The following is a 15,092-nucleotide window of genomic DNA, read 5'->3' as shown; positions in this document are numbered from 1 at the left end:
TCTAAATCATATTTATCGTTAATACAGATTTGCTGAGTAAGAATACGGATCTAATAAATACTTAGTTAATGGTAAAAGTAAAATTCCTGAAAGGAAAGAAAACAACTTTTTGGCAGATAAAGAAATTTGTAGATAATTCAATTATTATTTATTAATTAATATTTCAATTATTATTTTTAATCCTATTAGTCGATCAAACTTAAATTAAAACATACGTTTAAAGTGTTTTAAGGTAGTATGAGATACACTAGATTAGTAGATATTGTTTGAAATTGTAGATTAGTGGTGATCGACGCATGCGTCCTCTGTTTCCTATTTGTTTGGACATGCGTGTTAGAGGCTTCGCGATTTGTTTTCAGTGCAATTAAGTAGTCTTGTCAAGTGCTATCTTTCTTAAGTCTTAGTTCTTTTTTTAAGAACATTTAAAGTGCGTTTTGGTTATTTTGGTTGATAACATGATTTTTGGTTTGATGAATGGAGATCTGTCAATAGATAGTTCCGTTGAAACATTAAAACATGAGTATCCAAAATTGGTTATGTGTATCAAGGAGCTTCTGTTATCCTGATTCTATCTTTATGGAATCTTCTACACTGATCATGTTACTATAGAGAAGCATTCGTATGTGAAGTAAGAAAATACTAATACTTCAATTTAATTTGTATTAAAGCAATTTATCTGCGTAAATTATCTTGTTCTTACATCATCTCTTTCATTTTGACTAATGTCTACTACATACAAGTGATGACGGATTCTACTGGTTAACAGGTTAACACATTTACTGTCACGACAATCACCGATAGCTGGCGCAGAACTTGACATTTACACCTCGTCAGTCACCAATGACCGTTATGTGGTGGATGTGTCAACATTGTACTATACATAATTACCTTACATTTTTAAGGTTATGGTAAGATTTAGTCATAACTTAAGATGCATAAAATTCATTATAAATTACATTTTGTGTAGCATAGTATCATGCATTCTATAATATATTTTAGTACTTATTTTTTACTATAACGTTTTTACTGTATATCATAATACAGTATGATTAATATGGAATAAGTTATAATTTTTCAATTGCAGAAATAGTATGAGATTTCTTATTGTATATATTTTAAGGCTCATCAACTACATTAAATTGAAACTTTTCTAAAAAGTCAATTAGCCAAGGGATATTTTTAACTAATTGAAAAATATCCCTCTTAACCTTCAGCCTAAAATCCTTATACTTTCTCCGATGACAATTTACTCAGATAAATCACCTTAAGAGGCCTAAATCAACAGATACCGAATCACCAGAAAAATCCCAACACGGAGAGAGATAACCAAAAAGTACCAGACAGACGGAGGGCGAGTTTAGCGGGTAAACAACGAGGGTAATTGGTAGGAAGTATAAGGAATTTTCTGGTAAATTGAGCCGGCCACGGAACGAGATGGAATTTTCTCCCTTCTTGTTGTGGCGCAATGAAAGTTTTCCAATAAGAAACGAAAGAGCTAATCAGAGTTTCCAAGGACTCAATGGTCCGTGAACCAACGTATCTACGCCTCTCTGCTCAGCCGCTTCTCTGTGTCGGTTACCTTTCCTCCGCCTTCTTTTTCCAAAAAGTCGGCAAGCATGTCGAGAACGGTCTGATCTTGCCAGTTTTCTGTATATTCGACTTTGTTCGGGGAGAAAAGGGCCTGCGTAAAGAAGAAGAAACGACTATAGAACCGTGTCGCCTAGAGATTTTAAGTTTCTCCCTAGTCGAAGGCGGAGAGTCGAGGCTTGTTTGTTGTGGTAAATTGGGCAAAGTTACGACTGACTTAAATTTCATTGTAAAAATTTCGTTTATATATCTGTTGTGAATATTAGATTAAAGTAGTTTATAGATATAAAATACAGAAAGTTAAATCTCTAAGAAAATGTAGAGATTTTGCAGTTCGGAATTCTGTGAACTTCAGAAAATTAACTTCAAAAGCATTTGCTAAGGTTAATTTAAGTTAAACAAAAAGTATGCTATATTTAATTCTTTGACACTGTAGTCCATCAAGTATGGTATTAAGTAGTGTCTTTCTTTTACAGACACATCTTTTACAACGATGCATCTTTATACAAACATGAAACCTAATTTGTCGAACGTTGTGATCTTTATTTTGGTAGAACAAAATGGATCATACGTAATTCGACAAAATAATATAAAACGGAAAATATTGTGCATCCATTATTTCCCTATAAAATGAAAGAAACTTCTCAGACGACCTAATATTTTAAATTTCTACATTTGATAATAGGAATGCAAAATAATAACGATTATTTTCTCAATTGTCCATCCTGAATTCCTCATTTTATTATGTTGTAAAGGAATTAAATGTCAATAACAAACATACGTAACATCACGATACGCTGCTGTCAAAGAGCATTGGTAATACGATAAGAAGGCATAGAAAGAAATATCTCGATGTATAAACGAAAAACGATACCCGTATCACCGTAACAAAACAACTATATACAGTATCATTTGATCGTGACATTAAAATTCGTCGTCTCGGTTTTCATTTCATCTATAAAAAAAAAAAAAAATCATTAAGAAAACAAAAGAGTCACTAGTCACACCATAGTGAAAAGTACGTCATGCGAGCCATAAAACATTTTCTATCAGATCACAGACGTGGTCGGTGCTTAATGGACAGAATTATTACTCTCTCGTGCAGTCCAAATCGAATGGTTTCTGCCAAAGGGGGTAGAGGAGGGAGGGAAACAGCATACTGTGAGGATAATTTGCGGAAATATCGTTCGTGTAAAATGATCCGTGGCAAGTAAAGCTCTCCGCGTCGAGATACATCTGTTTGTATATTACGCCGAGGTAAACATCGTTGTTGATGCAGAGCGCTATTATGCACCATCGTGTGCCACGCACACAAACACGAATTAACTCCACGCGATTGGTGAGGCTTCGCGATAGCAACCCCATCTCGTATCGCTCCACGATAGATATCCAATCAGCTATTCAATATTGAAAAATGTTATTCGATTCGCAATTATTTACAATTATTTCGCAGACCCGTTTTTGTTTCGTTCTAGCGGAACTTAATACTTTTGTTAGAATTGGTATGAGGATATGTTTTACAGTGGCGAACGTTCAAATAGGGAAAATCTTCATACTAAATTTAAATTAATTTCATTTGTATCTAATACTCATAATAATATTTTAGGCAGCATAATATAGATTTATAGGCAAAATATAAAAAAGGAAGGAAAAAGGAAAATACACATTTTTCTATGTTCTATATTATTATGAAAAAAAATGAAACTAAAATATTTCACAATATAATTAGCTAAATTTATATAAATTCGTATAAATGGTTGTCTGTTTGTACAGTCATCTCCATTGTATATTTAGGTGAATATTTACGTTACATCTTTTTAATATTGTTGATTTAAAATTGATAGAAAATTCTCTTTAGGAAGAGGAAAGTTGTGTACCTGGACGTTGTACACTCGACCACTTAGTACTTTGAGCACTTAAACATGTTGAGTGCTTCAATCTAAGTAGTTTGGAGTATTGGTACAGTATTGATACATATTTACAGTCTATGATTCTTGTATACCTAATTAGTTAAAAAAAATATGAGTACTCGATTAGGTTAAATAGGGCAATTTAGTAATTAGGACAAGATTCGGATTCTGAAATGTGTTGAAGAATTAGATATGTAATTCTAGCACACATCGTCTTGTTTTAGAAACTGCCGTTATTTAAGAACACACATAACAGAACGTTTTGCGAACTCGTACGGAAATAGTGAAGTTAATGTGAGTATAGGCGCATGTACACAACCAGAAAACCGTACTTTCAATTTTCGTTCGCACCACACAAAAATCACAAGCCTGTCAGACTTGAATCTCAAGGATAACAAGTCCGTCTGATAAATTAGGGACAGATAACATTCTTCTTCCTAGTTTTTGTACCCCAGTTCGTTAATCGGCTTTTTAAACATTTTAAACTCAACTATTTAATCAAGATTATATGATCGTCGATCTCGAATTAAAAGAAGATAGTGGTAGTGTAAAGTGTTTTAGAATAAGAATTTATTGTAATTAATGATAATTAATTAAAAAACGTACAGAAAGAATTTACGTATAGCAGAAGAAATAAAATAAATAAATTCCAAAAAGTCCGTTAAAGCTAGGTTTCATGGAAAAAATTATATTTCATCTTTCCGATCTACTGAAAAAAAAAAAAAAAAAAATCAATACGTACAGACGATCTGCTTTTTAAAACTCAGGTTTTATTAGGGTAAGTCTTCTTTAAGTTAAAAAAGAATTGCTCGTTCGAATATCATAAATATTCGGCGGTGTGTGTTCTTTCCGATTTATATGTCACGAAGGATCAAAGAGAGATGTGGCACGTTATGCTGAGAATAATCATGAAAAGAAGTTCTACAGCCGCGCTCGATAAATTTTCGACGGGTTCTACGGTCTGTGCTGGGGATCGAAGAGAAAAATAGACACGTACCGTTTCGAACAAACTTTCCAACCTCAACAATCATCTTTATATAATGTTCTGTTTATTACTTACATTGCAATTTTTTTATATCCGTATGATAGGTTATGTAATTTTCTCTAAATCTCTATGATATTTCATGTCATTTTTAAGTACTTAAAATAGTATGTTTTACTTATAATGACTCAAAAGTTTCTCTTTATTATTAGTAGTAATTTTATCCATAGAGAGGAGCTACAAACATTCTTTCCGTCCACTATAACCTATAATTCCTATATCGAGGATCGATGATCGCGATCGAGAGAAATGTTCCAGCAGACCGTATCCAGGAAACGAAAAGTCGGTAACAGACCGGGCCATGGTATTTATTCTCCGTCCCGTGAGAACGCTATACGTAAGCCAGCCTCTCGGTGTGTATTTACTCGCGGAATACGTGCGCTCTCGTGCGGCCAAGAAGACAATTACCTCCGCGGGGCAAACGGGCCCGGTCGTGTCGGCACGCTTTGTGCCGCGGCCACTTCTTTCCAGCCGTTCCTCGAATTTACGAAACGTTTCTGCAAGCGGCGCGTGCACCGCCGCTCTCACCGCCCGCTTGGAAAACCACTGGTATACTTTGTTTCCTTGTTGAGAATCGCTTTGGTGTGTTACGTGTTTTCATAGAAGCTGTAATATAAAATGGAAGGTTTTTGTGGGAAAGAATTGAATTCGAAAGTGTAGATTGTGTAACTATTGCATATACTATTGAATTTTGTGTACTTTTCTACAAGTCGTGTTTCTATGAAATTAGATATGTCGGAATTTGTGAGTTTCTGAGATAAAATACGGTTTTGGGAATTGGATTATTTTCTGTAAATTTTGATAACGTGTATGATATTTGATCAAGTTCGGGTTTAGGTAATCGAATCTCGTTTCTCTGGAACGTTTCTATCGAAAGTTTACAATTTGCTTTCGAATAAAGTCACTGCAGGTGTGACTCTAACACGATGTTTGTAATCTGTCTTATCTACTGTAATTTACTCTTCAAATTTAAACAGCGTTTTCGATAATGGAATCTGTTATCCCTTCCAGCATTTAATTCCCAAACATATATATTTAAAATTCAATTCTTCCTTTATCTTAAATTTCTTTATAAAGACAATCTTAATATACCAACTAATCACGTCAACAACTACATCGACCTCGAATTGCTTTAAAATAAATTCATTTTTCTATACATACTCTACACTTAGAGCAGCATGACGAATCAGGATTTATTTACTATAACCCTTTTTCTAATCTCAAACTATATCGAACTTCCTGCAGCAACGTAAAATGTAATATTCCTCCCATTTATCATGCCAAACCCTGCTCTTTATTCAAGCCTTCATTCTAATCACCTCTATAAAAATCTATCTTTATACTGGAACCAGCCATCAAAGCGATTCAGCGTATTCATTCGGTGCCCCCTCCCTGAAACGAATCTACGTGTCGAAGAGGATCTGCGACAAGAAGTCAAGACAACCCGATTATCCCATGCACGCTTCTCGGCGTGTAGTCTCGGTGTCTCGGGGCCGGTGCTCGCGCATGTGCCAACAGAGTGTACATGCCGGTGGAGAGCGACAAACCCATCCACTCGACCAAGTCAAAGTCTCTTCTCTTCCTCTAATTTTTCTTCTTCCTTTTCCTCTTTGCAGTACCTCGATCTTCTTTTCCGCCCTTCATCCTCTTCTTCTTCCTCTTCTTCCTGTTGGTTCTCTGCAATGTCCCATGCCTTGGCGGCGAGTGGGCGTCGGACGGCAATTAGCATACTCGCGTGATCAAAGCAGTGGGACACGTGCGACAAGAATTAACGACCACCAGCAGAACGACTCTTTCTTCACGGAGTGCGCGCGCGATAAATCGCGCTTCCGATGCCTTCGTCGACACCCGCCATGCCGCCCACACGCGTGGCCCCTCCCGTCGTGGTTTGTCCACGAGCACGCGGCGCCCTCTGCCCACTGTTTTCTCATCCATTTTGCCAACGGACCCAACGATCCGCCTTTGGCTTTCGGTGATCGTTTCGCACAGGTTATATATAGGCGGGCGCATTCTTTATCAGGCCATTGCCGGATGAATTTATACGGGATAATCCAGTGCTCGTTTCCGCTTCAACCACTTATGAATTATGTCTTCTCAGAAAGTAATACGTATTTGGCTCTTTTTGGAGGTGTATAGGTAGATTAGAAGTGAAGGATGTGTTTGGTGAGTAGAACTTGGGAACGACTGGTTTCGATTGCTCGATATAGTCTTGTAAATTGTTGAATATGTATTATAAACATTTGTTTTAAGATAAATCCAAATATTATTAATTACGTATCGTATAATTTGGAAATTAGATATTTTTTTTATTAGTACTAATATTCTAAATTAATAATGTGATTCGTAAAAGGTAAGATTAGGATCAGATCTAGAATCTATTATTATATCAGGACTGTAGCAATAAATCAATATAACGTAAACTTCATTATTATTACTTAATATTGCTTGCAAGCAAGAATTTCTGCTATCTAATAATTCCAAGATGTAAAATATAATCGGACTTAAACATTATAACCTCAAAATTAAAAGAGACAAAACTACATATATTTCAGATAGCAGTAGATATAAGACAAGCATGCCACTTCACACGAAGGTTCTAAGTGCCATACAAAGAGAAAGAAACCATCGTAGAAAGTAATTCCCCTCGAGGAAATTCGACTATTGACCCCGAAACACTCGAGTGGCCTTTAGCCGGCAGGAAGTCTAACGGAATCGCGATCCCTAAAGCGAATCGAACGGAAGGTACACAGGCGCAAGATGGATTCGCAGCATGATTTTAATATTGCCACTTATCTCGAATTCCTTGTTACACGGGAGTAGCATTTTCTGCTATCTCGAATACATACTTGTTTCGTTGGTTCGGGATTCACGGTAATCCTTATGGTCTCCTCTGTAACCACCTACTCACGGAAAAGGATGCCATTGACAGAGTGTATAGAGAGTGTAGAAGCGTGATTTGCTGTACAGACACGCGTGGTTGCCCGTAATCAGCTGCAACATTGTATGATGATCAGCCAACGGGTGTTTGTATTGCGATAGTTTCCGGGTCCTCCCTTTATGAGTTCTATTCTTTCACGATTGAGGGCGCGACAGTTTTACTGTTCGTTTTTATTGACAAAATTTTCTTACTTGCTGATATAGACTAATAATTAATAAATTACGATTTGATTATTGAATTGTGTCAGAAGTGAAGTGAGAGTGAAGAAAGTGAAATTCATAGAATTTTCAGGTTTAATCAAACATTGATAGTAAATTTTCAATTTCATTGTAAACTATTCATTAAGAAATTAGAAGTCGATTAGTAAATATGTCTAGGGTCTAATGTGACGAAAGAATAAGCGAAGTAGAATTTCAAAGTCTAATAAGAAATCGATGATGAGTGTTATTTTCAATTTCATCAATTCAATTAAATCATTTATCAAACTCATTGGTACGGACTCCTATCTTATTTACTGTCAATTTTGTGGAATATAACCTCTAATTTGTAAAATTTGCATATATTATTTCATTTGTTTTATTACCAAACTTGCTATTATTATGCATTGTTAGTACCTTATTAGTACTCTTACCTTGTAAAGTTTCATTAATAATATTATCTCAGTTCTGCAAGATGGCTCAGTTCAGCTAAAATGAATAAAAAGGAAAGGAAATAAAAACACCATATCGATAATCTCAATTTTCTTCAATTTCCCAAACACTGACTTCTCCTGATTTCTCCATCAATAACTCTTCAAATGGTTCTCCCCATAATATTTAGCCTTTCCCCCGGCCATGAATTAACCATAAACCGATTCAGCTAAATTGAATCAAGTTATGGATAGACGGTGATAGACGTTCGGTATCGTTTGCGTCGCATGCCTCTTCTTCCATCAACTCGGTGTTATACCAAAATCATAACGTCCTTTATTTCACGCAATTCGTCTATTCTTATTTGCTTTAGGCGAAATACACGAAATTCAAAGCAGGAGAGAAAGGGAGGGGGCAGAGTGAAACGGATAGATACAGAGGCTGAACAAAACAACGTGAATGGTTAGGGGTCGATAATACAGGGAAATGTAAATCGCAATATGCTAATGCAAGCAACGAGAACGTTTGTCAAACCGAGCGTTAAGATCCCAGGCCAGGACTCCTTGTTTCACGCGTGAACGAGCCTTAACCCGCCGCAAAACCAACGCCTGAACCAACACTGACTGTTTTCGCGCACCACCGTGCTGTCTATACCGATGAGTGGGTCCTAGCGGGGAGAGGGTGGACATGACGGTACATGAGGAAATATGGAATCTCCAATTTATACGAGTTATTAATATTATTATTACTGTTTTGGTTACCAGTGATGTCAGTGAGATTTTTTAATTGGATTAAAAAATAGAAGTAAAGGTTAGTTATATTATTTACATTTAATATATATTTATAATTACTGATGGGAAATTGACGTATAAAATGGTAGTCCTTGAATTTATGAATTGTTATCGTTATTTTTATTTTTTTCAAGTAATATTAGTTACCAGAGATTTTGAAAGGGAGCTTAGTATTTAGAATGCAAAATAGTAGTAGATTAATAGCAGTAGTAGTAGTAGTAGATTTTTCATATTATCTATGTTTACAAAAATTCCAGTAACTAATATAAAATAATAATCATTTTAGGTTTGTGCAACTGAGAACAAAATTGTTTTTATAGTCTTAAACAGCAAATAATTTCCCAATAACTAAATATAAAATAACTTTTCATAACCTATATTTCTGTTAATGATAAAATTTATTTATTTGGTTCATCATGACAGAAGATTACTAGAAATTGGTTAAAATATAAATTTAAATAAGCTAAGGGAAAAATTGTACAAAATTTAAAAAGGAAATATGAAATAAAATATGAAAATTGTTCCCTTCATCACTGAATTTGTGATTTAGCAATGTATGATTTCCCATTGCTGTTTATTACGATTCATTGGTGTCATTTAACTGGTGGAATTGTTTCACTGAGTTGAGAGGAGGGGGGGGGTGGAAGGTGGAGAAAATGGTATTGATATGTAGTTATATTGGCAGGTTTTTGTGCTGTTGTCCCAGATAGTTTTAATTTAGATTGTACGATGAGGGATAGAGATAGGCAGGCTTTTAAGAAATGAAAAATCCGGCCAGGGGCGGGACAGTAGTAGGAAGGTACGGTGAAGAAAATGAAGCGTGTAGTGAATGCTTTTGTTCTTTGGCCGCTTTTGAAATGAAATCACTGATTTAAAATGTTGCTGACTGCGAATCTTTTTGTTTCATCGAGCATTTAGATATTCTTGCCTTCTTGCACAGATCTATTTATTTTGTTATTTAAAGAAGACATTTAGTACAACAAATTGAATAATCTACTAACGTTCTTGCATATTAAAAATAAATCTATTAAGGAATTTTAAAGAATGCTATCTCCTAATAAATTAATGGAAAGTCTAGTGATTTTATTTGTTACCTCGAGATTTACTAAAAATATTTTCGCTATAATATATATTTCCCTATTGTAGTTATAGCGTTATAATAATAATTACTTAAAACTTTGTCAAAAAATATTCCAGTAAAAATACCTTTTCATTAAACGCACCATACTTAATTTTTACTATCAATAATCTCCTCGAACTCAATTAAATACTCTCCATCACAAAACAAACTCCTGCAATAACAAGCATCAGAATTATTTCAACTTCGATGGAACAATATTCACAATATTTATATAGTTCCACAAACAACCCCACATAAATGTCGAAAAAGAGCGAAGTTCATTGTTTCAACTGGTCATCATCGTTCCACCGTGTTGAATATCACGTTACACAACGTGTTTGCCAATCACGCACGCGGATATATTTAATCTGGCCGGGTTTCATGTTTGCGTAGCCACTCCATGATCGCTAGGAACATGTAATTAAATTATCCATCGTTGTTTATTTCCACTGTTTTCTGAGAAAACAAACACGCGCTGATTTCGCCGGTGTTGACGACAAGCGAATCGTCAGTGATGTTACAACAGGTCTGTGCATTCATTTGATGCGCGTATTGGGGCTTTCCCCACTCAATCTCCGTTGTTATAACGTGTTAGCTATATACATCATGTCTTGATGCATCAAAATACTACATAACCTATGAAGAATACGTCCCTTCTATATTGGTATTGATATCTTAGCTCGTTTTCAATTTTAAGTCAATCTGTTTGGTCGGTAAGGTTTGGTCAGCGCTGCTAGAACTGATGGAGTATAGCAATCAGATGAAAACACAGTGAGTTGTTGGTTCAGGTTATCGGGCTGTTAAGCAGCGCTCACGCGTGAAACGCGTAGTCGTCAAATTAATACTATATCACTTGGAAATTATAGGCGTTATTTATCATGCTAGATTGCAATTTATTTTAATTGCTAGTCAATATATAATGAATAATAAGTATGTATCACTTGGAAATTGTAGCATTTATTTCTGTTTATCAAAAAACGTATGAGTTATCAAGCTAGGTTGTAATCTATGTTATTTACAAGTCAATACACAATGAATAATGAGTATCTTTTCACTGCGACACTCAATTTAATACTAGAACTGCCGGTGACAAGTTAGGTATCAATCCTTTCATTGACATTTCCTCTGGATTGATTCATAATCAATAAATTACTTTCAAAAGCTTTTGGGATTCAAATTCATTTAAAACTTCAGACTACATTGTCGTATTTCTATTAAATTAAGATATAACGTTAAAGTATATTATAATTAAAATATAAATTAATTAAGGCTAACTAAATGTGATTATGTCAAACTTTACCATAATAGTAAACACGATAACTTTTATTATCACGTGAAAACATATTAATGTCACTCGCCCACGCGCATGCGCATTGCGCGCATATAGGATCCACCGTCGATCCAAGGAATTCTGTTCCATGGTAAACGCCGGAGGAGACCGGTAGTACTCTACTTGATATCCCAGGGGCACGGGGGCGTGCACCTTTAGACGCACCACATCCGCGTAGACGGTGTTCTCTCTCTGGCGTGCACCGCACCGCAGAACGGTGCAAAAAGGGAGGGAACAATGGGGATCCCATGGGAATGTATCCGCCGGTGCATCCCCTAATTAAGATTGGCCTTGTTTTAAGCAACCCGGTAAATGATTCGCCGATCCCCTCGAGAAGAGCCGATACATCGGTTCGCGTACCAACTACATACGATCGACGAGTATACAGAAGAGTTCGTGACGTAATCCACCATTCTTTTTCTTCTTGCACTTCTCCCCACTCTTTCACTATCAACCCCTACTCCCTCCCCCTAACCTATCCGTTTTGTTGTGTAATCTTTCTGGAACGTTAAATTCTTGAAAGCACCGGTTGAAAGCCGGATTATTCCCTTCTCCGCTTCACCATCGTCTCTCTTATATTCTGGCTCTTTCTCCACAGTTTTCTTCTTCCTCCTCTTTCTTTTTTCACTCTATCGACCTCTGGTCTCGTTACGCGGGAAACGTTTTTAACCGTTCGACCGCGACAATGGGAACGACGGAGGATCACGTGTCGTTATGGTTTATGGCAGTGGTTCTTAACCTGTCATCCGCGAAACATCTCCGGTGTGCTGCGAATTCCTCACACGCGGAACTAGTCATTTTTCGAATAAGGAATAATTATTTACGTTTTTATTTATTTATAATTAGACTGTGAATTTTTATGCATTTATGAGATACTTGACGGTACAAAAATGCGCACAGCGCATATAATATGCGAAAGTATATGAAATATTTAAGGTAGAATATTTATTATGATATTTAAACATGAAACATTTGTATTTACGTTCCATTCCTTTAGTTATGCTCATAAAGATATAAAAATGCATAAAATCTGCAGTCTATTTATAATAAATCACTTCTCTCCAAATTTGAAGCTTATTGATGAGCAGTTGATGAATGTTTTAGATATACACGTTTGAGGCGCATTACGGATCTACGTGTTGATTTTAGTCATGAGGATCCGCGATAACGAAAAATTATTTAATGATCCGTGGTACACAAAGGATTAAGAACCGCTGGTTTATGCCGTAGAAAAGACGTGTAGGAAGTTGAAAGACGAGAGACAGGGGAATGTTCGTGGAATGAGGGAATGTAACGAGTAACGCTGGTGAGAGGTTATCGATTATCGAGCGCAACTTACGATTCGTTAGGCTCGCGTGTGCTGCCTTGAGAAGGAGTGGGGAGGATTTAGCGAAGACGCACCGTGCTTGTGAAGTGGGAGGGGATGAGTTGCGTTCCGTGTGGATCTAATAAACGCGAGCAAATTGGTAGCTGATGGGGCATAGCAAAGAGGGATGGCCAAGTGTTTCATTTTTGAAGCAATGGAATTCTTTGCGCTGCGACTTCTTTTTGGGATTTTCAACGCGTTGATTCCTCAAATATGTATCGTGCATCACGTTGTACTTTTCACAGCAGGTAACGCGTTAAAGGCTATTCGTAGAAATTAGAACACGGTATAATGTGTCGATTACGTATGAACGTATTAACGTATTTATTGTGCAATTTTGTATATATACATTTACTTGGAAAAAGATTTTTCACATAACCTACATAAAGGCAATATTAGTCTGTTCCAAGATGAATGAACGTCGATGATCTTGACTTCTAGCATGACTCTGAGGAAACATTTTTTTCATCATCAATAAATGTATTGCACACGTCCTGGAACTATATAAATTTCTCCTAGTCATTATTTTTTATCTTCAACAGCAATAAAGGTAATTTAGATATTCGATTTGAGCGAGACGTGCTTTATATTTTGTTGTTATTTTTATGTTCAGAGGTAGGATCACATTAGTTATTACTATGTTTCGCGGATAAATCTATCGCCACCGTTCTGAGCCGAAAAAACCTTTATTGCACGCGCTTACAGACTAGGGAAAAAGGGGAAACAAAAAAGTATCTAGAACTATCGATCGAATCTATTGATTGGTTCTAGAACAATCTTCTAGTTACTGCCTTTTGTAACTAGCGCATCCGCATGTAGAGGGCGAGCACGAACTCACGTTGCTATTTCAACATATTTAATGCAAGATTTTATCTAACGTAAAAAGGTAGTCGTTGTAAAAAGACAAATATCATGGCAAAGATAGGAGAGGGTATCGAATGCAATATCTATAACTCTCTCGGCCTACTCTTTCGCGGTTAATCTTGTGCGGAGCTACTGCGCGCGTTCCGTTTAAAAGCTTTAATCTTGTTAGAGCTAATTCCTCCGCCTATATCTTGTTAGATTCTACGTGCTCAAACTATCAAGCTGACTTGTTTTCCTTTTGAAAGAAAATTAGCTGACCGGAAATCGAACGACGAGCCCGCGATATCCGGAATGTTTTACCCGCTGAAACACGTTGAAGTCACTCGCTGAATTCCTCGTAACTCGCCTTCTCTTCTTTATACATAGACATGTACGTAGAACGATTTTTGAATGTTACCTTTGCAAATTTGAATTTCATGGGCCGATATTGTACGTTCGATTTTGTTCAATTATTTTGCAATTGCAAATTTCCTGCAGCAGTTTATTTTTTTAATTTCCAGCACAAAAATTGAAATTGAAAAGACAGAAAAGTAGAAATTAAAATTAAAAATTCAACACATTCTCTGTTCGATAGATTTGTTCAACCATTTTGAAATTGCAAATTTCCTGTTGCAGTTTATTTTTTTAATTTCCAGCACAAAAATTGAAATTGAAAAGACAGAAAAGTAAAAATTAAAATTAAGAATTTAATACATTCTCTGTTCGATAGATTTGTTCAATTATTTTGCAATTGCAAATTTCCAGCTGCAGTTTATTTTTTAAATTTTCAACACAAAAATTGAAATTGAAAAGACAGAAAAGTAGAAATTAAAATTAAAAATTCAACACATTCTCTGTTCGATAGATTTGTTCAACCATTTTGCAATTGCAAATTTCCTGTAGCAGTTTATTTTTTTAATTTCCAGCACAAAAATTGAAATTGAAAAGACAGAAAAGTAAAAATTAAAATTAAGAATTTAATACATTCTCTGTTCGATAGATTTGTTCAATTATTTTGCAATTGCAAATTTCCAGCTGCAGTTTATTTTTTAAATTTTCAACACAAAAATTGAAATTGAAAAGACAGAAAAGTAGAAATTAAAATTAAAAATTCAACACATTCTCTGTTCGATAGATTTGTTCAACCATTTTGCAATTGCAAATTTCCTGTAGCAGTTTATTTTTTTAATTTCCAGCACGAAAATTGAAATTAAAAAGACAGAAAAGTAGAAATTAAAATTAAAAATTCAATGCATTCTCTGTTCGATAGATTTGTTCAACCATTTTGCAATTGCAAATTTCCTGTAGCAGTTTATTTTTTTAATTTAATACAAGACAGAAAAGTAGAAATTAAAATTAAAAATTCATTGCATTCTCTGTTCAATAGAAAGATTATAATTAATTTTCCTTTTCGAAGAAAAAATCTAAATCGTTCTACAATTTCAAGGTAATATAGTTTTTTTACTAAAGATTATCGCGACGAAAGGTGAAAAATGATGAAATGGAATTTTCATAGAAAAGGTACGAGGGAAGGAG

At 35.4% G+C, this 15,092-nt stretch overlaps 1 protein-coding gene and 1 long non-coding RNA gene across 5 annotated transcripts in view; both read left to right on the top strand.

The window, feature by feature from the left end:
* Positions 1–15,092, top strand: part of LOC100652118 (protein Wnt-1) — a 77,813-nt gene that overhangs the window by 33,451 nt on the left and 29,270 nt on the right. Inside the window, exons 1-2 of one of the 4 annotated variants that reach the window (XM_048407493.1) lie at positions 258–628; positions 767–908. The exons of 2 other annotated variants lie outside the window; for them this stretch is intronic. In XM_048407493.1, coding sequence (XP_048263450.1) covers positions 841–908 — 68 coding nt within the window. In that variant the 5' untranslated portion in view covers positions 258–628; positions 767–840. Of the gene's footprint in view, positions 1–257; positions 629–766; positions 909–12,789; positions 12,962–15,092 lie in introns of those variants that run through there. One more of the 4 variants, XM_048407494.1, reaches the window with a different exon arrangement.
* On the top strand, positions 4,998–8,202 carry LOC125385435. The gene is made up of 2 exons (XR_007224710.1): positions 4,998–6,702; positions 7,092–8,202. It is a non-coding gene; the product is annotated as an uncharacterized LOC125385435 (long non-coding RNA).

The sequence above is a fragment of the Bombus terrestris genome, chromosome 7 (genome assembly GCF_910591885.1).
Source record: "Bombus terrestris chromosome 7, iyBomTerr1.2, whole genome shotgun sequence".
Lineage (NCBI taxonomy): Eukaryota > Metazoa > Arthropoda > Insecta > Hymenoptera > Apidae > Bombus > Bombus terrestris.
Note: the sequence above shows the minus strand (reverse complement) of the source record. Positions and strands in the feature narration are given on the sequence as shown.